General features: G+C 45.1%; 1 protein-coding gene across 8 annotated transcripts in view; it reads right to left on the minus strand.

The window, feature by feature from the left end:
* The window catches only part of FARP2 (FERM, ARH/RhoGEF and pleckstrin domain protein 2), a 126,767-nt gene extending 99,902 nt beyond the window's left edge, over positions 1-26,865 (minus strand). For 4 of the 8 annotated variants that reach the window (XM_075937161.2, XM_075937162.2, XM_075937158.2 and 1 more), the window contains exons 1-3: positions 26,166-26,308; positions 25,115-25,273; positions 23,232-23,459 (exon numbers count right to left, since the gene is read on the minus strand). In XM_075937161.2, coding sequence (XP_075793276.2) covers positions 23,232-23,435 — 204 coding nt within the window. In that variant the 5' untranslated portion in view covers positions 23,436-23,459; positions 25,115-25,273; positions 26,166-26,308. Of the gene's footprint in view, positions 1-23,231; positions 23,460-25,114; positions 25,274-26,165; positions 26,309-26,720 lie in introns of those variants that run through there. The other 4 variants (XM_089780955.1, XM_006110623.5, XM_075937159.2 and 1 more) reach the window with 4 other exon arrangements.
* Positions 26,866-27,284: the final 419 nt, after the last annotated feature.

The following is a 27,284-nucleotide window of genomic DNA, read 5'->3' on the forward strand; positions in this document are numbered from 1 at the left end:
ATCCTGTATCCGAGGCATAAAGGATCTACTGACAAAGGATTCTGGGGTCTGCAGATCCCCATCTAGACTGCTGCGCTGTGCTGACAAACAGCTGATCGGCACAGTGCAGTGGCCATTTTGATTTAAATGAAGCAGCGATATTTAAATTGCCGCTTCATTTCCCTTTGTCGAGTAAACTAATCTACATGTCTCCGTCGATGGAGCCATGTAATCTAGACGTACCCTAAGATCTGCTGGTAATGCTCCTCCTAATGCACCCTAATATGCCATTAGCCTTCTTGGCTACAAGGGCGCACTGTTGAGTCATATCCAGCTTCTCATTCACTGTAATCCCCAGGTTCTTTTCTGCAGAACTGCAACTTAGCTATTCAATCCCCAGCCTGTAACAATGCTTGGAATTCTTCTGTCCCAAGTGCAGGACTCTACACTTGTCCTTGTTGAACCTCATCAGGTTTCTTTCGGCCCAATCCTCTAATCTGTCCAGGTCACTCTGGACCCTATCCCTGCCCTCCAGCATATCTACCTCTCCTTAGTGTCAGATACGAACTTGCTGAGGATCCAATCCATCCCCTCATCCAGGTCATCATTAAAGATGTTGAACAAAACTGGTCCTAGAACGGATCCTTGGGGCACTCTGCTAGAAACCGATGGCCAACCTGACATTGAGCCATTGATCACTATCCGTTGGGCCTGACAGTCTAGCCAGCTTTCTATCCATCTTACCGTCCATTTATCCAATCCATATTCCCTTAACTTGCTGGCAAGAATATTGTGGGAGACCGTATCAAAAGTTTTGCTAAAGTCAAGGTATATCACATCCACTGACTTTCCCATATCCACAGAGCCAGTTACCTCACCATAGAAGCTAATCAGATTGGTCAGGCACAACTTGTCCTTTGTGAATCCATGTTGACTATTCTTGATCACTTTCCACTCTTCCAAGTGCTTCAAAATGGATTCCTTGCGGATCCCCTCCATGATTTTTCTGGGGACTGAGTTAAGGCTGACCGGTCTGTAGTTCCTTGGATCATCCTTCTTCCCTTTTTTTAAAGATGGGCACTACATTTGCCTTTTTCCAATCAGACAGGATCTCCCCCGATCTCCACGAGTTTTCAAAGATAATGGCCAAAGGCTCCGCAATGACATTTGCCAACTCCCTCAGTACTCTTGGATGCATTAAATCCGGGCTCATGGATTTGTGTATGTTTAGCTTTTCTAAATAGTTCCTAACTTGTTCTTTCCCCACCAAGGGCTGTCCACCTCCTTCCCATACTGCGTTGCCTAGTGCATTTGTCTGGGAGCTGACCTTGTCCTTGAAGACAGAGGCAAAGAAAGCATTGAGTACTTCAGCTTTTCTCCCAGCTTTTCTGTCACTAGGTTACCTCCCTCATCCAATAAGGGCCCCACACCCTCTCTGATCACCCTAACATGCCTGTAGAAACCTTTCTTGTTATCCTTCACATCCCTTGCTAGCTGTAATTCCAATTGCTCTTTCGCCTTCCTGATAACTCCTCTGCATTCTCGAGCAATATATTTATACTCCTCCCTAGTCATCTGTCCAAGTTTTCACTTCTTGTAAGCTTCCTTTTTGTGTTTAAGCTCACCAAGGACATCCAACATATGCCAATCTGGTCGCCTACCATATTTGCTTTTCTTGCTTTGCACATTGGGATGGTTTCTTCCTGTGTCTTTAATAAGGCTTCTTTAAAATACTGCCAGTTCTCCTGGACTCCTTTCCCTTCATGTATGCATCCCAGGGAATCCTGCCCATCAAAGTCTGCTCTTCTGAAGTCCGGGGTGTGTATTTTGCTACTCTCCTTTCTTCCTTTGATCAGGATCCTGAAATCTCACGATCACTGCTTCCCAGGTTGTCACCCACCTCTACTTCCCCTCTAGTTCCTCCCTGTTTGTGAGCAGCAGGTCAAGCTGCACATGGTCTCTGGTCAGTTCCTTCAGCACTTGTACCAAGAAGTTATCCCCAATATTCTCCAAAAACTTCCTGGATTGTCTGTGTGCTGCTGTACTGGTCTCCCAATAGATGTCAGGGTCATTGAAGTCGCCCATGAGAACTAGGGCCTGCGATCTGGAAGCTTCTCTCAGTTGTCCAAAGAAAGCTTCGTCTACCTCATCCACCTAATCCAGCGGTCTATAGCAGATAGCAACCACATCACCACCCCTGTTGCTTCTACCTCTAAACTTAATCCAGCAGCATGAAAGGATTGTGGGAATGGCTGGGATGGAGAAGCTATCCTTTAAAAGAAAATTATTTTAATGGTATGAGGAATCTTCTATTAAAGCTAGTCTGTTAGACGCCTAAAAAGTGCTGTTGTAAATCTGATCACACCTCAGAACAGAATGAGTAATCTATTTTTGATACTCAAATACCACTTATAACTAGCTATCTTAATCAAAACCTGAATACAAATAACTAACTTGCAAGGCTTTATGAGAGCCCAAGAATTTGGGAAAGGATACCCCTTCCGTTAATATATAGACACCAGAGATATACTGGCAGCCACTGCAAATGATGAAACCAGATAAAAATGCTGCTACAATTCTGACTTCACCAACTTCACAGATCTGCAATATTCCCCAAAAGATTCATTGGTAGGCTTTTTTGGCACTTTAAATTTGAATTTTTAACTTCTTCTGCTTCCAAGTTTTTCAGCATGAGGATAATAAACCTTATAAAATCAAATTTTTTTACTAAATATATGATCTTACCAATACTGGTGGGACCATCTCGATAACATGCATCACTTTGTAACTGCTGAAAGCTTTTTTTTAATATTACAATAAAAGTGATGTATTAATTTTAAGAGATCACACTCAGCAACACACCTTCACACATGTAATGTACCATTTGTATTCATGGACAATGGTCCAAACACAGTCCAGCTATAAGCTATCTGTTGTTAGTATGAGATCAAAGGAATTTGACCCTATTGTCACATACATCTATTAGGGATGTAAAATCCCATTTAATTGGTTAGCCAGTTAAATGTTTAATTTAACTGGTTAACCAATTAAGGGGGGGCAGCTGGAGCGGGGGCAGGCTCGCTGCAGAAAAGGGTTACTCTAGCCAGGCTGGAGTGGGGCTGGAGCAGAGTTCCCTGCCCATGGCGGGCAGGGGGCTGCTCCATCCCCTACCTGTTAACTATTAACATCCCTAGCCTCTATCAACCACTGAAATGAACAGCCTATAGGCCAGCTAGGCTAGTAGTGAGAGGGGCATATGAATGGCCTTCCATCTCAGTTGGCCACAAGATTGTCATAACCAAAATCGTCTCCCAGGATAGCATACTTTTGCTAACTTTGCTTGCAAACCTAGATTCGAGGGATGTGCCAACTGAATTGTAGCAGTGCTGTGATTGGATGCAGAGGGAGCACATCGCTCTCACAATGTTGTGTGCAATCAGCATGCACTTCACCTCAAGTGCCCTTGCTTTAAGCATGTATCACTTTCTTAATACCAGGAGAAAAAAAACTACAATGATGAAAACCAACCAACCCTGCACATAGACAACAATAAACAATATAGCTTGTGGGCCACACACAGAACCCCAATGGGTTACACCACCACTACTATTCCACCTGCACTCTAATACAACCAGAATCTCAAATAGTACAAGAAGTGCGCTATGGGGAATTCCATCAGTCACTTATCCTTTTTGTTGACTGTGTAGCTATTGGTATTCAGAGTCAAAATTAGATGTACTGAGGTTTTTTAATGCATCAGTAAAGCTGAAATTATAAATTAAAGAATATTAGTGTTATAGGTCACATGGCAACCTTAACTTCACTCCTTTTTACTACTTACAAATAGTCTCATATGATCATATAATTGAATAAAATGACATTTGGCGACTGTTTACAAATACAGATCAGTTACACAGGTTAAAATGAAATTCCCCCCTCACCCGATACACTATAGCCCTGACATGGGCAACAGCTTTTGATGGGAGGACCACTCCAGGAATTTGCTAAGTGGCCAAGGGCCACAATCTAGGATATCAATGGAAGAGGTGAGCAATCTGGGACAGAAGTTGGGTCCAGGAGGGAGCTTGGTGTAGGGGACAGGGATGCAGGAGGAAGCGTCGAGTGCAGGAGAGAATCTGAGTGAAGGAGGGGATTGTAACCCAGGGCAGAGGATTGGAGTCCAGGAAGGGATGCAGTGTCCAGGAAGGAGTATGGATGTAGGAAACTATTCTGAATTGGAGGAGGAGTGTAGGAGGGGGTTGTGACCTGGGACAGGGGTGCAAAAGCACAGTTTGAGAGCCGGGGGACAGGGAGTTGGGATGTGAGAGAGAGTGGGGTGTCAGGTACAGGCTCTGGCCCAGAGGCACTTAACTTAGGCAGCTGCTGGCCAGTAGCTCAGCAGGACCCTCAGGCAGTCTACCTACCTGTTGTGCCCCAGCACACCACTCAAAGCAGCTGGCCACGTGTGTTTCTGCATGTCGTTCATTCTTGGAAGGGGGCCCTCCACGTGCTGCCTGCACTACAAGCACAGCCCAGGCAGCACCCATTGGACAGTTTCAGGCCAATAGGAGCTGTGAGATTGTGCTGGGGGTGAGGTCAGTGTGAAGTCTTCCCCCAGGGGCCACTGAGACTCCTGTGTAAATACGGGCCTGCATGGCTGGAGTCACGACTCCACGCACTGCCACCCCTCAGCCCCGGCTGTAGCTGCAGTTGTAACTGCAAGCGCCAGGAAGCTATGTCTGTGCACTTCCCTCGACCACAAACTCCACTCCTGCAGCTCTCATTGGCTGGAAACCACGGTCAATGGGAGCTACAAGGGGCAGTACCTGCATACAAGCAGAGGGCAGAGCGCAGAGCCACCTGCCCCCTCCTTTCCTTAGGGCATGAGCCACCTTCCCTCTCCTCTTGCCGGGGCCTAAGCCACCAAAGGGGAGCTGTCCCAGTGAAGTACCCTGCACCCCAACTCCCTGCTCAAGCCCTGAGCCCCCGCCAAACCCTAACTCCCAGCCAGACCCCACCCCAACCTCCTGCCGAGCCCACCCTCTGCACTCCAAACATCTCAATCCCAGCCTGGAGCCCCCTTGTGCATCCCAAATCCTTCATTCCCATACCCCCAGAACCCTCCTTTTACAACTCCACTCACTGCCACAACCCACAGCCCCATCCCACACTCTAAACCTCTAATTTTTAGCCCCTCACCAGAGACTAGGGAGCCTCAAAAATAGTCCTGGACATCTAGAAGAATTAATCTGACCGTGGCTAGGACTATACTTTCACTTATATTGATAACACTGACTTGTTTTAAGTGTTATGCTAAGAATTAAAAGAATCACTGGGAAAGAGATGAATGATGCTGTTAAAAGTTGAAGAACCTTCTATCTCAGCAGTTGTCATTTTTTTCCCCTCATAACCTAGTTGAAGAAAATTAATGATGCCTGCAACCCAATTTAATTTGAATCCAGGGTTGGGCTAAGGATAAGAGCTCAAGGGTGTAAAGGAAGGGGCTCCAGCTTGGGCGGAGGGGGAGGGGGCAGGGCTGGGGAGGGCTTATCTTGAGCAGCTCCCAGTCAGTGGGGCAGCAGGGGGTGCTAAGGCAGGCTTCCTGTCTCTCCTGGCATTCCAGACCATTCTGTGCCCCAGAAGCAGCCTGCAGCAGGTTCCGGTCCAGTGGGAGTGCCGAGTCATTGCTTGGAGTAGGGGTACTGCGCAGAGCCCTGTACGCCCTCTCCCCCGCACACACACACCTAAGTCACCTGCTGCTTGCCACTTCTGGGGCGCAGCCCAGTCTGTGATGCCAGGAGAGGCAGCTTGCTGCCTTAGCACCCTCAGTGGTCACCTGATCCTCCTGTAGCAAGGGGACCCAGTGCCTGACATTCCACAACCCAGTACTGGGTGACGACTCTAAGTTTGAAAACCACTGTTCTAGCATCTTAGTCATGAGAGTTTTTTCCAGGTAAGCAGTGACTAAAAATCAGCATAATTAGATGGCTCTTAAGTAGATCTGTTTGAAGTGAATTGGTAACCTCAGTCTATTTCCTGAAGTACATGGATGTTCTCAAATACATGACAAATAGTACCTTAAAAGTTTCAAACTAAAGTCCGATGACTGAATGTTAAATAAGTGACTCACATGTCTGTAGAAGAGTCTTAAAAAAGGAGGTACAGCAGTGCTGCATTTCCAGAAGTGATATATCTATTCTATAGCTAAAGTAAAGTGCTCTTTAGCATCTTCGGTTATAATCTGGTATCTTTCACCAGCACTAAATAAAAGATTAATTTTTCTTTCAGTATTTTTTTAAAAGCAAAGAGAATCAGTTTTTCCATCAGTCATCTCTTCCTAGCATTCCTTTTTAACAACATTTATAACTGAATTGCTTAAATTAGTATATGTTATATGGAGAATAAAATTATATGCCTGCTAAAATAAAATATGTATGCACGCTGTATGCCGGGACACTCCCATAACCACATTCAACTCTCTCTAAATAGAGAGGGAAAACAGACTAGTTATTAAAGATTAAAATTAAAAGACAGGATTCTATTTTCATTTTCAGATTTGCGACTTTGGTGATGCATCTTTTTTTTCCACAGGCCTCAGTTTATTCAACTGTGAAACAAAGCTAATACAATCTCACATGGAAAAGATAACTCTGCATTTCTAGAGTGCCTTTCATCCATAGATCTTCAAGTATGATATAACTTTTTTTTAAATGAATAGCCAATACCCAAAACTTCACCACCCAAAACTACTTGTTTCCTTACACAATATAAAATGGACTGATTAAATAAAAACAAAACACTCACACTCAAAGATTTATTGGCTCTAAAATTCTCAGTTAACATTAAAGTTAATTCCTGTTGTAATAAGCTAGCAAATATTTAATACACAAAATCATTCTAACAACTCTTTCAATATGTCATTACAGATGTGTGTTGGAGTTACACTATTTTAGTTTTAACAAAATTTGTCTTTAATTGTATGTCTCTGTCACGGTGCAGTCTCCCCCTCAGGGTTACAACAGCCCCATCATCATCGCGGTCGCCTACACTCAAAGTCACCATCCTACACCCGTGTCCTATAAGTTCCTAACCGCATGCCGGTCCAGCGGCTATATCGACCCCCGCTCCGACGCAGCAAAAGTTCGATTACGACCAGTTACCCAACTAACACCAGGATTCCCCCGTCAAGGCGGTGGGGCGGGGAAAAGGGGGGTCCGGACCCGCCCTCGCTCACGGGCCCCAGCCCAGGGCCCTAAGGGTACGGGTCGGACCAGACCCGTCCCGGCTGACGGGGCTTCCTGCCGTAGCACATCAGCCCACCAACCCGCGAGGGTTCTGCCCTGGGCTGCTTCCTTTACCCCACCCCGGTGTCTCACCACGGGGAGGCTCACCTTCCCTTTCGCAGCCAGACTGCCGGCGGGCTCACCTCCGGCCAGCAGAATAGCGCGCCGCAATACCCCTGGTCCTGCAACGGCCCTTCCGGCTCGGCCGTCTCTGCGGGGAGCTCCTCTCTCTCTGAACTCCCCCCCTTTCCTCTCTTCCTCCTCTCCTCTCCCCCCCCCCCCCGACTACGGCGGCGGCGTTTTAAAATGTCCCGCCGCCCTTGCACGTCACCTGTCGGAAGGGGGCGGGGCCGACGTCCTTACGCTGGCCTTCAGTGCGCCGGACGTTCAGGGGGAGGGTGGGACCTTTCCGCGCTGCCCCCGCGCTCCCTGACTGCCGCCTGCACGTTGGCCGACTCCGCTCTCCCCGGTGCGGCTCCGGAGCATGCCGTACACCGCCGGACTGCTCCCCCTTTGGCGACGAGCAGCGCCTGCTCGGTGGGAGGCATCGTGCGGGGCAGGGATGCCCCGTCACAGTCACTATTACAACGTAATATGTTCAGTGTTTGTTTTTTAACTCCAGTTTCTTCAAATCTAGAAGACCCATGTAATGGCACAACAGATATTTGTTAATCAGGTCTATAAATGGTGCTGTATTTTTTTTTTTATTTAAAAATGAGAGGTTCTAAGAGTACATCTACAACTATGGTATTGCAGATGTTTCTTACATCAATGGGGGGATTTCTTACATTAACACAGTTAATCCCCCTCTCCAAGGCCTGTTTGATAGATCAACAGAAGATTTCTTCCATCGACCCAGCAGCATCTATATCAGGAATTAGGTCAACTTAACTATAGTGCTCAGGGAGGAAAATTTTTTATAACTCAGAACAATATAGCTAGCTCCTTTTAATTCTTAAGTGTAGACCTGGTCTAAACTTTTCTTTACAAGAAAGATGAACTCCTCAAATCAGCTATTCTATTTAATTTGTAGCCAGACAAACAAATTACATCTCTCATTCATCTTAGTGAGGTTTTAGTATGAAACATACACGTGACCACATAAAGCAGTGAGGGGCAACCTAGGCTAGTGAACGGGTCGAATGAGTGTCCCTACTTCATTTACGAGGGCCACAAGATTGTCATAACCAAAACAGTTTTGCTAACTGCACTTGTATATCTAGAATTTGCAAGGTGTGTTGACTGAACCATAGCAGCACTTTAACTGGATACAGAGGGAGCGCACGGCTCTCTCAATATTGTGTGCAATCAGTACACACTTCACTTCATGTGCCTTTGCTTTAAGTGTGTCACTTATGCAGAAGGAAAAAAAACTACATGGATGAAAACCAGCAGAAAAGATTTCCCACCATTGACTTAAAGGCTTACTGTGTTAAAACCACTTCACTGCTGGATCTGAGGTTAACAGATGAGCCTGGGCTCATCAGTTAATCCTCTCAGTTACACATAGACCCTCTCCCCCACTCACTGCTGCCTCTGTATCAGAGTTGGGGTGCGGGGCAGGCAGGAGCCAGTGTGCACAGGGAGCAGATTTAATGCACACTGGCTCCCAGAGAGCTGCCCGCCCCTTCTGCACTGCTGTCTTTGATACAGATGCAAAATATGGGCCTGTGTTACTGCTTCAAACATTAGCATCTGTAATTAGTGTTAGAATAAGGTCAATTAGTTTTCAGATAAATTCTCCAACAGGGTGGATAAAATTCAATGATTTTTTTAATATATATTTTAATGTCAAATTTTTATTTAAATCAGATTTTTGCAATTTAAATTGTTTTTAACTGAGATGAAGGCTTATTTTTAAATAAATCTTAAAATGAAATTTGGAAACATAAGTTAAGGCCAAAAGTTATTAAAATTTATTACAATTTAAAATGTATTACATTATTTAAATACAATACATTATTATATAGCACACCAAGTTTTAAAGAAAGTCAAACCCCTGAACTAGAAGTAATTGGTCAAGTATGTAGGGTTTCCTGAAGTACGAACCCATCTTCTAACAGCAGTAGCCTATCCTGCGCATTGAGAGAAAGCATTTACTTCATTTCTATTTAGTCAGCTAGTTCAGTTCAATGACAGGTTCAGTTAAGCCAACCGGAAGCTGAAAAAACAGAAGTCTTATTTTTCTCTTCAAACTTACAAAAAAATCAGATGTTACTTATAATGCATTTCATGCACATAGGTTTTATGTTATTACCCCTTTATCCAACAGATAAGTTAGGCTATGTCTACACTGGTGCGATCTTGTGCCAGAAGTATGCAAATGAGGCTAAGCGTGGAATATTGCTGAGCCTCATTTGCATATCTAATGAGCCGCCATTTTTTGCGGAAAAGGCTTTTGTGCCAGAAAGAGCTGTCTACACGGCCCCTTCTTGCGTAAGAAAAACTCTCTTGTGCCATGCCGTTACGCTGATTATTTTCAGGAATACTGGCATTGCGCAAGTGGGTTTTTCTTGCGCAAGGAGGGGCAGTGTAGACAGCTCCTTCTGGCACACGAGCCTCTTTCACAAAAATGGCGGCTCATTAGATATGCAAATGATGCTCGGCGATATTCCAAGCTTAGCCTCATTTGCATACTTCTGGCGCAAGATTGCGCCAGTGTAGACATAGCCTGTATGTTTGAGGTCTTGCAGGTCAAGTACATTAGAAGGAAAAACTGAGGATAGAGTCACGTGTTTCTTTGATGCGATACAGTTTATATACAAAGAATGCACAGATCATCCTGTTTCTTTGAACACAGAAAGAATCAAACAGGAAACAGCTTCCTTGCTCAATATTCTAAGCCTCTTTCCAGACAGCACCCAACCTAAAAAGCTCTCCCCCATGGTAACTCTACAAGTGCTTCTCGGCCTGATCTTGGCTTTCTGATCCTGTCTTCCCTGTCTGGTTCTCTAGTGTTTATGGTTGTTTGCTCGCTCTACCTATCTACCCACCCACCCACCCACCCCCATTTTTCCTTAAATAAGAGAAGCTATCACATTGAGCTATTGCACACAAGCCCCAACTTAACATAAAAGAAAGACTATCTTCAGCATGATGCAAAAGAAATCTCAGTTTCAAGACAGTGGTCTGATACAAAAGAATTGACTACTTCAAGAAGTACAGCATTCCACATAAGTTTATGTCAAAGGCCCACATACTATAGTTATGTTTAGGTCCTGGGAATCTTAGATTGAACAGTGCCAGTGAGGGGAAAAACCAAAAAGTCAAACCACAAAACACAAAATAACAGGTTTTTAAAAGTATAGTAGAATCATATTTTACTGGAAAGCCTGAATTACTTTCTTTTTAAACCCTATAATATCTTCAAAATTTCAAATAGTGAATTACTAACGTTTTCTTCTGAGGTCAGACAAAAAAATTCTAAGGCAGCTTATTTGCCATATTTAGGGTAGTCAAGCAGCAATGACAAACATCTGGCTATAATTCTTTCAGGAATTTTGATTATTTCTTCCTGGTCATAAAACAAAAACATTGAGCTTACAAATATAGCATTTAGATTCTTTTAGCATATTGTTTAATAAGATTCAGAAGCAGTCTGTCCTCCCACTTTCCCACATATTTAAGCTGTTAATACTTCTAGAGCACACAGAAAAATCCACTGTGAAACGAAGTCCTAAATACATGAAGGAAGAGAATGGTTTGGGTGTGGGGGAGGAGGGTGGAGGAACAGGGAAGCACAAAAGCTTCATGTTTGTGGCAGAGAGAGAAAGCTCTAAAGACCAAAAGTTTCCTTCAAAAGGAGGGGCCTCTCAAACTCTGAGGACTTGCTAGGCATTGTCCCAAATTACACTCATTATATGAAATTAAAAACACCTCAACAGTTATTCCTAAGTAAGCTTATTCGGGTTCTCTTTATACATTTCCCATTGCAGTAAGTTTGATTCCTGGTAGGGATGTAAGCAAAAAAATCGACTAATTGACTATCCAATAAGCAAAAAAGGGGAAGCGCCCTCATGGAGCCTGGAGTCAGCAGGGGCTCTTGTACGGTTAAAAGGGAAGTGCCCGTGTGGAGCCCGGGTCATCAGGACTCCCTGCTGGCTGCGGGTTCCAACTTTGAAATGCACAAGAGCCCCTGCTAGGGCTCATGCACATTTCAAAGGCGGAAGTTCTTATCGACTATTGGAACAGTCAAGGGAAATCCTATCGACTATTCAATTAATTGAAATTTAGCATCCCTAATTCTTTGATAAGCATGCATTAGTATTTACATCTTTTACTTCGCAATGATGGGAATTTTTGTTGATGATTAAACTTTGATGCAGCTACTATTGTTAGCATGTACTGATGATGTTACTGATTTTTTAATATTGTATACTGGCTAGAAGCTGACAATTCTTTAAAAAAAACTCAGGAAGTCAATGATTGGCATACAAGCTTTCAGATTACTTCCTGAACAGTGCTGCAAGCAGCCCCAAAGGTCCTAAGCCAGTTCCTGATTTTAAGATCTAAGACTGTGTGGTCAGACAGCAAACCACTGAACTAAAATGATAATGAACATCTAAGTATACACAATTTTATGCCATGCCTTTTAAATTAAAGGTGCATGAAAACCATAAAAATGCCTAAAATAAGCATTTAAAATAAGATGTTATCGAATAATTAACTTTAAGAAAAAAGAGAAAATGCATGGTTTTAAACAAGTCAAGCAAATTTCGTGAATATGAATCAGAGATACCATCTGTTTTGTTCAATACTTCAAAAACTCCCCCCCTCCCCCCAAAAAAACCAAGTATGGAGCATCTCTCATTGCCAACACTAAGTACTTTATCTTAGCATAGTTAATCTAGCTAGCTAAAATAGAATAGCTATCAACAATAAAAGATATCAGTGAATTCAACCAAGCTTGGAAATAATGCAGTATCAGTTCTGATAATGAAATTAAATCTTAACTATTAACACAATTAAAGGCAGTCTCAGAAATGTCAATTTCCACTCTTTTTCCAAACTCTCTCACATCTTCTCTATGGTTTTTTGGACTGCACCTAACTTCAGTTGACATATTCAGGAGTTTGAAGCTCTTGCACAGTTAGAGCTTTATCTATGCAATTTTTCTTACAACACAAGAATAATAAAGAAATATGATTCAATGGAAATTAACTATATGCCAAATCATCCCTGCAAGAGATACTAAAGCAGGGGCGGCTAACTAGTTAGACACGAAGAATTAAAATAGCTGTGGATAAAGTGTGAAGAGCCACGTATTACATATATAAAAATAAATATATATCTGTAGATAGATATAATACACAAAATGTAGTGATAAAAACAACATTACAGTACAGGACATTTTGGACAAAAACAATAAAAAGTGTCTAGCCACTTAAAAAATTCACAGCTAATCCATAGATCTTCAGAGAACTTGACAAGGGAACAAACATAAAATTATTAAAAAAAACCTTTGAAAAATACAGTAATATTTTGCACACTAAAAAAAAGCATCCCCACCATGTATTTTAAATGTAACACTACTGCCTTATTATGTCCAGTTGCGTTTTTTAAAATGAAAACTGATCTGAGAAGTAAATTAGCACAATTTGAAGCGCCTGTTTCACTCCAGCTTGTTGATCTCTGGTATGGTATCCTCATTTTTTTTTCTGTTTTTTTAATTATGAAAATTATGGCTTTGTTATAGTTCTAAAAATTCAGGTCTGTTCCAGGCTGCAAATATGACAGGTTCAAAAACAATAAGGAACTCATATCTCAGAATAATTGCTTCAGCCTGGCAAACAATAGCCTTTGAATTTTCCTTAAAGAAACACAGTGTAAACGAGGTACATGCAGATTCTTTTTTTTTTTTTGCGCCCTGGAATTAAGTATGACATCTGTGTTGACTGCCTTATTCTGCATCCATGAAGACTTTGAATTTAATGTGCTTTAGCACCACCACCCCCAGCTCTAACCCAATGCCTCACCTCTTCCTCCCATTCTAACCCAATCTCTCTCCTCTTCCCCAGAGCCAGGCATCCAGCGCCTCCTGGTTCCAATTCAATGCCCCAGCCCTCTCCCAGAGCCAGGGACCCCAACCCCCCTGGCTCTAATCCAATGGCTGGGTCCCGGAGCTGCCACTGCTGACACACGCTTCTCCCTCCAGGCGCTGGGACGCGTGTGCAGAGTGGCCAGCCATCAGCAGGCGCTGGGGCGCACAGCTCAGAATTAGCAAGAGCCACATTCTTTAAGCATAGAGCCGCAGACTTGCCACCCCTGCACTAAAGGAGCAAAGCATGTATATACTAGTTAGGTCAAGGGATGGAGCAGAGTCCAACAACAATCATTCCTCCTCCTCATTCCGCAGAGCCCAACCTCCATAGGGTTTAGAACTAGAGATACTAGCCCTAAGGACAGGGTTTGGAGGCAAGAGCAACCCCCAAAATGCCATTATCCTGAGCAAACCTATGGAAAATCCATAGAAAGTTTTAGCACAGATTATCACCCTCCTCTCTTTCAGCATTAACTAGCACTCTACATTACCACCTTTGGAGATGGTTCATAGGCGTGGGCAGGAAGCCAACAACAGCTTGAGCAAGCTGTTCTGTCTCGTGTGCCACTGCCCTAAAAACTTCAATTCTCCTTGGTTCATAAGACAGCCTTGATTAGAGAATCATGCTCCCTGTTCCCTCTGTAAATCCTTTAATATCCCTCTGTTATCCCTCATGTATGCTGGGAGCTTCAAGGAATTCACCAGACTGTGTATCAAATAATTGTCCCCTGCTCCACATGGGAAGGGATGTATTAGTCCTGTATTAATACACTTTTAAGACTCAACCTAACCCCCACCTCCCAAAAAAGTTCACATAATAAAAAAAATGTGAATATATCACAAGAGAATGAAAAAAAACATGACTCCAACTCTGCTACATTAGTCTATTGTAGTATAGGTAACAGTAATATTTCTGCTTTTTCCTGTAACGTCCAAAAGGGACACAGCCAAATCAAACAACTTAGGAGACGTGAATATTCTCTGGCTTTACACTACTAAAATAATTAGAAAAGATATAAAGTGTCTGTCATAAGATCATAAAGCTTTAAGTTAAATATTTGAAAAAGTGAGTGGCTGAAATGCCAAAAAATTAAAAGAAAGCAGAAAAAATGATTTTCCCAATGTATAACTGCAGAGTCTATGGAACAAACACTCAAAATACAATTAAATTTAATGAAGTTAATATGTACTTAGCACAGAGAAATGCCTTTATTTAGTTGAAAAACACTTTCCCTCTAATGAAGACGAAGCATCATGACAAGGGAGTGGAGAACAAAGCAAAAAAGCTGATTCTAGCACAACACACTATTTTTGGGCTGATCCTAAAACAGAATTAGTAGATCTACTAGGATTTGTTGAATACTTTTAAAAGTTTTGCTACAATTAAGTCTCAAGCATGGAAGACAACTTCCTATTGAGTTGATAAGACGTCTCAAACATTACTTTAACATTTTATAAGACTAGGGGGCTGTGCCTTCTCACTACACTCGCGTAACCCTCAGCCGCTTTCACTTCACTGTTGACGTCATTCTGTCACCTGGCAGGAACATTCTGTCGTCCAGCAAGAAAAACTTTTTTACATATAAAGAGAGATTACAGATAGTGAAAGTGTCATTGCACGCAATAGAAGGAGTAACAAAGCCCAGAACTGGAATACAGTATTTGAAGTTGAGAAGAGATTTCCTCTTTCCTAACTCGAACGTGTAAGACCTAGACCAAGAGATGCAAATTTGCTACTTAAGAAAAATGAAGTAATATTCTACTCAGAAAGATAAATCATGCACAATGTTCACCTAATTAAGTTACATTTTCTGGGATGCTAATCTCCTAAATCAATCTCTCAAGCTCCTGTAACATAAAAAAATTGTAAAACTGTTTTTACAATGTTAAAAATAATTGCACTCCTGTAGCTCTTAAAGTGCCAACAGACAAGACCCCAACATCTAAGGCACTGTGCAACCATGCAATAAAAGACAATTTCACTGCTAAAGAGCTTATGACCTAAAAAGGTAAGACAAACAAGAGGAAAGAATATAGTCCTTTTTTCAGATGGGTAAAATGAAGTGAAGTTTAAGTGACTCCCCTAACTTCACCCAAGGAGTCTGTGGCAGAGCCAGGAACCGAAGGCAGAACTCCTAAATCCTAGTCCAGTGGTTTAACCACAAAACCATGCTCCTGTACACAAACAGTTTGTACAAATTACTTCAGTTAGTACTGCATTTTTTTGTATTGAAACAATGATCAAGCAAGTAAGAGATCCCCAATTATTTTCTCTTTCCCTAATACAAGTTTGAAGTGGACCCTCTGCATATGGCAATTATCAGGGCTCAACAAATACACTCGCCCACAGCGAGTAGATTTTACCAGCTGGCGAGTGCAGGGGTGGACTGGCCCGGTGGGCCGTTGTGACGGGCTGGCCAAAGCCCACACTACGGACGGCGCAGCCCCATCCGATCCGCCGGCTGGTGGAGGAGCGGAGCACTGCCGGAGAGGGGGAAGTGTGGCAATTCTCAGTGCTGGGCTGCCTGCATGCAGCTCTGGCGTGAGGAGGCGAGGCATGAGCCAGAGGGCAGGACGCCGGCAGATGCCAGGACACTGGCGTGACGTGGCGTCCTGACGTCACAGCTGGTGACCGCCGGATTAAAAAAGGCTCCGGCAACCCTGCAAAGTGGAAGGCAGAAGCCAGGTAGGAGAGGGGGTGGGGCTTGTGCTGTGGGAAGGGAAGGGAAGGGAAGGGAAGGGAAGGGAAGGGAAGGGGGTCAGGAGAAGAAGAAAGGGGAAGGCCCCAAGGGACAGGGGTGCAGGAGAGACAAATGCCAGGGGGCCAAGTGCAGACAATGATGAAAAAGACAGGAGGAGAGGTGTCAGTGGGAGGGAGACAGGGTGATACTGGGAGAGGAGAGGGTAAGGGCATTGGGGGCTAGAGGAGAAGGTGCTGGGAGAAGGCTTGAAAGAAGGGGTTGGCATGAGGAAGGCGGGGATGGAGCAAGGTATGTGTGATGGCACAGGAGTATGAGGGGAACGGGGCAGAGGGTGGTGAGGGGGTGGGTATCAGGGAAAAAAAGGGCAAAGTGGGCAGGGGCAGTGAGAGAAGGGGGAGGCACCAGGAGGGTGCAGGTGCCAGGGGATACTGGGGGTGAAGCAGAAGGGCAGACACCTGCAGGGGAGGGACCAGCACCAGAGGAGAGAGGCAGGGCAGGTGTGTAGAGGGAGGTGTTAGGAGAGGGGATGAGGAGGGGTAGCTCACATGATCAAAGTAGGGCTACTGGAGGGGTGGGCGCGGGGGGGGAGAGAAGGGCTGGTGGAGGGGGGCAGGTCTCAGGAAGGCTGAGGTCAGTGAGAAGGGCAGGAGTCAGGACAGCAGAGGAGGGTGAGGGGTTGGGGAGCAGCAGGCACCGGGGCGCTGATGGAGCAAGGGGAGGAGACATGGCAGCAGAGGGAAAAGGTAGAAGTTTATAAGATATTTATTAATAACTTGGGTGATATTTATTAATAACATTAGGAATTACTGCTCTTATTCTTATTAGGAATTTATGCCATTAAAAGACACTGGGGGGGGGGGGTGGCAAGTTCCTTTTTTTGTCTGGCGAGTAGAGTTTTCCATAATATGTCGAGCCCTGGCAATTATATTCAACTGCCTCCAATTTAGCATTCCCCCCCTTAAAATACTTTCATCCAACTCTATCTGCAGTTCTGAAGTCGCAGCTGGGAAGCTCTTCACGTATTTCAGAAAGCCCATATATTCTGGTCTTAACTTCATTTAATTTAATACAGCACGGATATTTTTGAACCGGACAAACAAATCTTGGAATGGATCAGATTAAAATAAATGTCCTTCTACTGTAATATAGCCAAAGGTAGATTAAATCAAATTCTTGTATGTATGCCATGTACTTCTGACAACCATCATAAAAAAAATAAGTACCAATTAATCAAGTACAATATATCTAAGTTAGCAGGACTACACCATCAATTTTAGATTAAGTATATTTTATAAATATAAAAGTCATACAATTAACGTAAGCACACTAACAAATACATAAAACATCACTAACATATTAAGAGACAGTGTTTATACTACTGTGTATTATACTGCCTTGTCTTTTTAGTTCAGCCATTATATTTTGTGCTGTGCGTATTTAACTACCTTAAATAACTTTCATTATTTCCTCTTATTTAACATGCTCCTACCTACTGGATCTTAAATGGCTTCCTCACTACCCACCTCATTCATACTGAAGATCACAAATTATGATGCAGATTAAAATCCTTGGAAACCAAGAAATGTGAAAGTTTCTGCAGCAACCCCTCAGGAATATAAAGGCAGGCTTATGAAAAGAGCCTAACTTCAGCTGAACTGAAATCTTAAATTCAGGTACAATCAAAAAGTGAGAGAACTGAATAAAGTAAAACTCAGGATAAGAGCACTCAAGCCTACACATCTACTAGGGATATAGAAAATCATTTAAAAACGTAACCATGTAACTGCTAAAAACCCGAGCGGTTCCATATGTGGTGTGCTCTGAAGTATAAAGCTTTATGATGCAGGGCCAGCAGTTGGGAGCGGGTGTGCACTAGAAGCCAGTTTATAAGCCAGCTCCCCGGTGCACACCAGCTCCTGGCCCCACTTCCAAGAACTGCAGAGATTGCAACTAAACAAGTCCAAGACTTTCAGTCATCCCTCATACCTCATGTTTTCTAGACCATTCATCATTTTTGTTGCTCTTCTCTGGAGGTTCTCCAATTTCTCCACATCTTTCCTGAAATGTAGTGCCTAGAACTGGACACAATACTCCAACTGAGACCTAATCAGCGCAGAGTAGAGCAGAAGAATGACTTCTAGTGTCTTGCTCACAACACTCCTGTTCATGCATCCCAGAATCATGTTTGATTTTTTTTTGGCAACAGCACCACACTGTTGACTCACATTCAGCTTGTGGTTCACTATGGCCCCTAGATCCCTTTCTGCAGTACTCCTTCCTAGACAGTCGCTTCCCATTCTGTAAGTGTGGAACGGATTGTTCCTGCCTAAAGTGGAGTACTTTGCAGAAGCTCTGAAGTGGCTTCATTTTTTCCCTGAGAAATTTTCCTATTTGGGGCAACTGTACCTCTTCCCTAAAAGCCCTGGTAGAGTTCTGAGAGCTCTAATCTCTCCTACAGTCCTTCAACATGTATTCATGTGTACTTGGAATGGGCAGCAATGCTCCAACATTTTATTGCCCACCTCATTCGATTCAGCCTGTGCTGCTCAATGTCTAACCAAGTTTCAGGGAAGGATTAGCTATGGAAGGGAGTTTACAGCAAACCCATATCAGGCTGCAATGTGGGAAAAGTTGTAACTGGATGGCAAATGGGGATGGGAGCAATGGATAGGAATGGAGAAGATAAAATTATTTAAAAACTCAACTTTTAAATACTTTTAAATCTAAAAAAGAAAGAAACATGAAGATGACATTTTTCCCTCAACTTCAGCCCTCTTGACAGCCTCCTCTATGCTCCTTTATCTTGATGTGTCAACAGGAAACAGGAAAAGGTTAGATGAAGGTCTGCGGGAGTGGAATATCCATTGATAGCTTGCAGCCAAGTGGAGCATCAGTGGTTCACTAAACATGTGTCTTGGAATGAGAGATGTTTAAGAAGAAAGTGTTTGGAGGGAGTCTGGGGGAGCCTAGATTGTTGCAAGGGAAACGGGTCAAAGAAGTGGATTCCAACTTGGAAGTTCACCATTTTCAGCACCTACTGCAAGAGCTAAGTTGTTAGCTGTGTTCCTGAAACATCTAGAACAACTGCTATTATCTTCCTTTCCCCCTAAATAACTTGGTCAGTTCAGAGAAGGGAAGTGAAGAGCTAGTCTTACTATGCCAGCAATCCATTAGCGGATGAAGAGTACTCAGTTTCAAAAGTGCTTAACTTCAAATATTAAGTTGTGGGCCTTCTTTTTGGTATCAGACACTAATTCTCAGAAAGGAAAAATCTATCAATAGTTTCAAGAGTCTCCCATCCACCACTTCCCCCCCCCCCATCTCTGCACAAACTTGTGGTAAGTCCTTTTTCTGCTCAAAAAATAAAAAAAGGTTTAAAGGGTTATTTGTTAGGATCCTCACCACCCCAAAAAACATGTTCAAATGAATTCAAGTTTCCCCCAGAAATTCCGCCCTAGCCCATGACTTGACCAAGCAACTTTCAGGACAACCTGACTGTAGATGAAACACTGAGCTTTAAGCAGAAACATGGCTGCTTCTTTAATACAGAACAGGTATGTTCCAGTATATATGAACCATATACTTAAAAACTCATAAGCAGCCTTTCCTAGAAATTGTGGACTGATTTCTGTCAAACTCCAGAAGGCTCACAAGCTCCTGTATATGTAACTGACTAGCAGAAAATCAACAACCAGTTTTTTCAACTTTATTAGTCTCACAAAGCTTTTATTCCCTCTGTCCATTTCTTTCAAGAGCTGAAAGAAATGAAATTCAGTCAAAAGTCCACTTCATTCAGAAGTCCAAATAACAAGTCCACTTAAGGCCTCTTTTTGTGCACACGTTTATCTATCAGTAACAGATATCAAACACCCTCTGAGAATACATCAGAGCAGACTAGCTTCCCCATACACTGCCCTCAACACACACTCACCCTCACCTTCACTCTCTCCCGCTCGCTCTCCACTGTTAGGGAGTTAAAAACAAGCTCATGTGCATGCCCACTCAGAAGTTTTCATCCTATATAACAGAGCTCTTGACCCTAGATGATTCAAATAGCATAAACAGTTTTTGGATTAACAAGCCATGAGTCATGCAGAAGCCTTTTTATCTGCAGCAGTTAGCTACAAATTCAATATTCCACACCCAGACTCAGTAATTTCTAGAGCCAAGGAATTTTTTTTAATTTTATATTTTTTGTTTAATGTTTTGGGAATTTCATTGTATTCTTCCCTGTCCAAGAGGCAGGTCCTGCCCCCAAAGGATGTGGGGTCCTCAGAGCAATCCCACCCCTCACGCACCCTGCAGCACAGCTCCTGCTCCACAGAGCTGAACCCTGCTGCTTGTGGCATTGCAACCTGGCCTGAAGGGTAGCAGTGCCACTCACTCAAATGGGGCCCAGCTACCTCTCCACCCATCACAGAGGGGCTCCTGGGCCAAATCTGCACAGCACTACAACCCTTCACCCCACAATACAATACCCAGAGCCACTCCCATCCACACGGTACAGGAGTTACAGGCACAGGCATCGTTTTAATAGTCATTTTCCATTAGTGAAAAACAATAACCATTCGTCATTTCCACTTGTTTAGGTCTATGAAAATTCCTCACATGTACAAAGTGTCACATGCTATTAGCATCTGATTCTGGAGCAGCTGCTCAGAGGCCTGCTCTTCCCCTGCTCTGAGTGCTGTTTTACAAAAGCAGTCGCTCAGCTTTACGTGATCCCCAAACTTCTGCTTTCCTTGCCGGCTGGTGCTAATGGCCATTGGTACAGAACACTACACTACTCCAAAAAAAATTGAAATACCTTCTCACAATCAGCAGTATGCAGCTGTTACTCCTCTCCCCAGGCATTCAGTAAATTAACTTTTAAAGAAAGGAAGGAAAAAGGAGGACTCGGCCCTAAACTCATATAGCAACCTAACAGGATATCTGCTGCATTGGGATACTATTAATACCATCTACTCTGCTTTTACAGTAAACTTCCGATAATCCGGCACCTTTAGGACCCAGGGGGTGCCGGATTATGAGATATGCCGGACTATCAGAAGGGGGGGGGGGCTATGAGAGGTCTGGGGTGGAGGGGGGGGGGGAAATGTGCTCCTTGGTGCTGTGGGACCAACCCAACAGCACCCCAGCTGCTTTGCCCTGGACTTCCCCAAGTCAGCCGCTGCCAAAACTGACCAGCGGCTGACTCGGGGAAGCCGGGGGCAGAGCTGCTCCAATTGTCCAGCTGCCCGGAGCACTTCCAGGTTCCAGATGGTGCCGGACCATCAGGAGTGCCGGACCACTGGATGCCAGACCACTGGAGTTTTACTGTACTTATTTTTATTACCATACTGCCTAGGAGCCCCACTCACAGACCAGGATTCCATTGTGCTGGGTGCTGTACAAATACAGAACAAAAAGACAGTGCCCACCCCAAGGAATTTATAATCTAAGTATGAGAGACAACAGGCGGATAGTGCAACAATATTAAGAACCATGATAAGCAGTAATCTCAACACACTAGCAGCCTATATATACACATTGTCAAGTTTTTGTAGGCATCACAGCAGAGAAAAGTTTTGAGGAGGATAATGGGTTAGTTTTGCACATGTTTACAGGGAGTTCAGCACAAGTACCAAGGGCAGCATGGGAGAAAGGATCATGGTGCTTATTTGAAATATTAACAAGTGGGGTTGATGGAGGTTGCCCTCATGGACTAACTGGAGGTAGAAGTCAACGTATCAGTAGTTAAGAGATGACACACAGATAGGTTGCAAAGGGCCCTGAAACTAAGTAGCTTATTTTTGATGCACTAAAGGAGTCAGTGGAGAGATACAAAGAGACAAAGCACTAGATAAGAAGAACAATCTGTGCAGCATCATTCTGAATGGATAGGAGTATGTCAAGAGTGCATTCACAAAGCAACAAAAAAAGAATGCTCAGGTAACTGAAAGATAAGTAAAACCAGCTGAAGTCTGTACAGCAATTCAAAGCTTTGTACATTTGCTCTAAAAGTCTGGATTTTACTAATGTAGACTAACCTGAACGTTGAATATATCTTAACTGAAATAGAAAAATGTTTTCTAACCCTATTATCTGTGAAAAATTTGTATTTTACTTTTGGGAGAGGGATGGGGGGGGAGGGAAGGAGGTGAAGGACAGAAGAACCTAGGGGAGAAGGAGATGAAAAGGTAAGAAACAGATTCTATTCAGCTGTTTTTACAGCATTCCCACAATTTTAAGTATAAATTTTTAAAGACTGCTATTACTCAGCAACCATAATAATGACCCAGCACCAAAGACCTAGATGTCCAGGATAATTTTTCAGACAGCATCGTCGGATCACTATGGAAAGGACTCTCCAAATCACTCAGCTGTGTAGAGTTTGGCATTACAAATTAATTTACAAAAGATGCAAAAAATTAAATTTAAAACAGATTTTAGGCTTCCCCTACCACCAAGCCAAGAGCATGCTAAGTCTTTAAACCAGGAAATGAAAAATAATTCTTCAAGACACGAAAGTATAAAACAAAATGCTCACATCCAGATACCTGAAGCTCCAGCAATGCAAAAAACCAACAAAAAAAACAGTAAACGTTCTTAGCTACTATACATGCTGGCATATTAACCAATTATTATACAAGTGTGACATTTGTTCAGTGAAGTTAATATCTGAATTATGTATGTATGTAACACCTATGTTCCTTATAAGAGCCACACTTGCAAGCCTTAGATGTGCAAATGAGGTCTATTAACAAATGAGTAATTTGAAGGAAAACAAAGGCTTCTTTTTCCTTGCCATGAGTTTTGTATTAATCTCCACCCCAGAAATTCCCTTGAAATTGTGTCAGTTTAGACACCAGTATATACAATGAATGCTACACTAGGGCAACACTTCAGGAGGTGGGGCGGGGGAGGGGAGGCACATGCCCCCAGACACTGTGGGCTGGAGGGGATGGCCAAAAATCAACGTGGGATAGGGGAACAGGCATAGGAGGGTTCCACCACCTTGGCAGGGGGAGCAATGCAGTGGAGCCACCTTGCTCCACTTCCCCCTGCCACTGCTGGTGAGAAGATGGCACCCTGCTAGCCCTCAGGCCACCTCAGCTGGGGGAAGAAATGGGGCGGGGAGAGGGTGGAGCCCAGGCCAACGGGTGGGGGGGGTGGGGGGGCGGCGCCTGTCCCAGCCCTTCTCCGGCTAAACTAAACTTATCTGAAATAAGGCTGAAACTTTCTTACCTCAACATTTAGTACTTCCACAGTGTTGTCCAACAGCTTTAGTTTGATTGATAAATCCCTTTCATGCATTTTGGCAGGTGTCATTGCTATTGATGTAGAAAGGTTCTGGTCTGGCTCCAGCGTACTCACTCCAGTATTCTTCTGGACTCCCAAACGAGAACCAGGCATCTGCAGTACTCTGTATGTTCCTTCTATCTCCCCCATTATTCATCGACAATGTCCAAATACCTAAACGGAATATAGAGAATCATGACTAACATTTTTCATCTAACAACATTTAATTATTTCATTTCTTTCAAAATGAAGATTCTACAAACAGAAAACAATTTGACATTTTAAAAGTTATACATGAGTCCTCACAAACTTTTTTTATTCAACTAACAAAATAATCATATTACCATATTGAAAAAAAATAAAATTGACCAAAATGAAGTTGAAAAAGCCAATTACTGGGGAAGAACACAATGAAAATAGAGATGATAAAACCAAGTAGTAACATACCAAATAGTCAATCAGAAATATGGACAGGAAACAAGTAGAGATGTGAAAGGCTGCTTACCCAATAAGTATCACCCCAAATGCTAACCAGTTAAGTAGTAACAGGGAAAGGAGCGGGGAACTGGAGCAGCTCTCCACCTGCCGCAGGTAGAGGGCTATTCCAGCCCCGCGGGGCCCTTGCAGAGCCTCTGTCTGTGAGTAAACCAGGGCACCCTGTAGGCAGGGACTGCTGCTCCAGTGGAGCAGCCTCTGTCCATGGGAAGCCCAGGGGGCTGCCACAGATAGGGGCAGCTCCAGCAAGAACTGGGCGCTGGAAGAGCCAGCTCCAGCCCCAGCCCTGGGTTGGGGACAGAAGCCCCAGCACTGGGTGGGAGCGGTCCCCAGCCAAGGATCCCGCTTTAGTTGATTAACTGGTTAAACTCTAGGTAAACCTAATGTTTAACCAATTAACTGATTAACTGGGATTTAACATTCCGAGTAACATGAGAGAGAGCATAGAAGCAAAACTCTCTCACTAGGAGGATGGTGAAGCACTGGAAGGGTTACCCAGGGAGTTAGTGGATTCTCTGTTTTAAATGTTTTTAAGGCTCAGCTTGACAAGCCCTGGCTGCAATAATTTAATTGGGGTTGGTCCTGCTTTGAGCAATGGGTTGGACTAGACCTCCTGAGGTCATCAAGCAAAATGTTACAATTTAATCACTAATATTTTGCTTGATAATAAGGCAAGAAAAAGAAAAGCTACATATTAACCGATGACACAAATCAAAAAAGAAAAAAAAATCTTTTGTTGTTTGCACACTGGTTCAGGTCATCAGGATCTGTCATTTGATGCCCACTGCAATTTATGGAAAAGGTGACTTGGCATCATCTCTGGAGATCCTGTGGACTGCCAGTCCTGTCACAAAGACATACCTTAGGCCTTGTCTACCCTTAGAAATAAGGCTGAATTTATTAAGGTCAATTTTTCAGCACCCAATTTTGTAAAGTCAAAGATACATGTCCCCATTGTGTGCAAGAATTCAATGCAGTGAGTCCCCAGTAGGGTGGATACTGTCAATTTTGACAGTGATGCACTGTGGGTAGTCATTTCACAGTTCCTGCCATCCTTTTGCAGTCTGGGTTACCCTCTCAGTGCAAATGGGATCAAAACAGTGCAGTAGGTGGTTCTGGGTACATGTTGTCAGCATCCCATAATGCACTCATCTCCTCCCTCCCCTCCAACTGAAAACATCGTCAAACAATCTTTTTGTGCACATTTTTGCCCCTCGTTATACATGCAGACATCATAGTAGGATAGCAGATGCCACAGCAAGATAAGCATGCAATCCAGCATAGAATCCATTCAGCAGCAAAGTTCTATGGCAATCATAGCAAACATCTTGCACCTTATGTTACAGTATGTCCAGAGCCCATCCAGGAACTGCCGGAACGAGGAAGACTCTCAGAAGGCCATGAAGAGACTTCTGCGAAGCATTTGAGAGAAGCAATTGACAGATGAGGGCAGCATTTGATCCTCTTGACACAGTGGAAAGCCAGTTCTGGTGCTGAGACACAAGCAGAGATTGCTTTCCTCCACTGTGAAGCACACTAATACCAGAATGAGATCTGCTCCGACAGCTCAGAAGCCAGTGGAAATAGCCTTGCGGAAGGTTGCAACACCAGACAGCTACCAGTCAGTTGAGAATCAATTTGAAGTAGGTAAATCTACAGTGGGGGCTGCTGTGATCCAAGTAGGCAATGCAACCTATACCCTTCTGCTAGGAAGGGCAGTGACTCTGGGAAACATGCAGGACGTAGTGGATGGCTTTGCCTCGATGGGATTCCCTAACTGTAGTGAGGCAGCAGAGGGTACACATCCCTTCTTGGCATTTGGCCGCCTTGCTGAAGAGCACACAGACACAAGGACCTGCGTCTGACGAGGGGCTTTGCCCTCCACGCTTATGCTCCTGCAGTGCAGTTAGTCTGTGAGGAGCGCTGGTCTGGCTGAGCGGTCTGCAATTCGGAGCGCTGCCCGCTTTACTGCCACTGCCCGGGGAGCCCGCTCGCCCTTCCCTCGCAGAGGGGCCTGGCACCGGGGCGCTACGAGCCCCGCCCTCGTGGCACTAGGCGGGCGGGACTGGCCCCGGCACTGGGGGCAAGGCGAAGCAGTACCGGCCCCACGGCCTCCCTCTCTCCGAGCAGGGCCCCGCGGCAGGCGGGCCGCACCGGCCATGGCGACAATTCGCTCCCGCCGCCCGGCCCCTGACGGAGCCTCTGGCGAGTCTGCAAAGCGCCGCCGCGGCCCCGCGCGAGCCTGCGGCTGGGGCGGGCGGGCGGGGCCGGCCCTGGGCGCACAATGGCGCCGGCTGCGGGGCGAGCGGGGCCGGGCCGGTTCCGCGGGGGCTGTCACCCCGCCCCGGCCGCCGGCAGGAGCCCCCCGCGCCGCCCCCGCCTTACCTCACGCGCCGCCGCTCCCAACCGTCCGCGCCGGCCCGCGCGCCCGCTCTCCGCTCTGGCCCCCTCCGGCGGCCTGCGCGAGCCTGCCCCGGCGGACCCGGCGCTGATTGGTCGACGCCCGCAACCGAGGCCGGGTGGGGCGGGGCCAAGCCGCACCGCCCACAAGCTTTCCATTGGCTGGCTCGTGCACAAGCTGTGGGGGCAGGGCCCGCGGCGATAGACCCGGGAGCGAGCCGGGGGGGGCAGGGCCCGCGGCGACAGACCCGGGAGCGAGCCGGGGGGGGGGGCCGCGGCGACAGACCCGGGAGGGAGCCGGGAGGGGCGGGGCCCGCGGCGATAGACCCGGGAGCGAGCCGGGGGGGGGGGGGGGGGGGGGGGGGGGGGGGCAGGGTCCGCGGCGACAGACCCGGGAGGGAGCCCGGGGGGGGGGGGGGGTACTGATCACTGTGCAGCACGGCCCCGCCCCGCGGTAAGGGCACCGCGCCTCGTGCGGGAGCCGCCACACCCCGCCCTCCCCGCAGGCCAGCTGGCGGGGGCGTGCTGGGGCGGACCCACCTTTCCGAAGTGGTAAACGCACCAGCTTGTCCAGTGCCGCGGGGCGCACGTAACGCTGCTCTCAGCAGCGCTGAGCCTGCCCGGCCACTGCGGCGTGGAGCCCAATAGAAAAACAAAACGCATCAAATGCGACCTAGGTAAAGGGGAAATCCAGGACACAAGGACACAGCGGAAGAATGCAAGAAACCGATCATCCCCATGCAAAAAGACACTTACAGCCTAGGTTCAGCCCCGAAACAAAAAAACCTGATGGGCCTGTTTTGCTTTGAACAAAACATAATATTCAAGGGTATGTTTTATTCAGCTTTTTCCATGCACACTTATATGCTTGTTTCAAATGGTGTAAATTACCATTTGAGACCTTGTACTAAGGATATTAAATATCAATTCATTTACTAGTTGAGTAGTCAATAGAATTTCCATTAACTACTGGACTAGTCACTAGGCACTTCCATATTCCTTTTCTGAAATGTACAAAAACCCCAGTGGGGGCTCTTGTGCATTTTAAAGCAGAAGCACCCACATGGAGCCGGAGGTCAGTCCCCTGCTGACCCCCAGGCTCGA

Source organism: Pelodiscus sinensis, chromosome 10 (assembly GCF_052426305.1).
Source record: "Pelodiscus sinensis isolate ZL-2025 chromosome 10, ASM5242630v1, whole genome shotgun sequence".
Taxonomy (NCBI): domain Eukaryota; kingdom Metazoa; phylum Chordata; order Testudines; family Trionychidae; genus Pelodiscus; species Pelodiscus sinensis.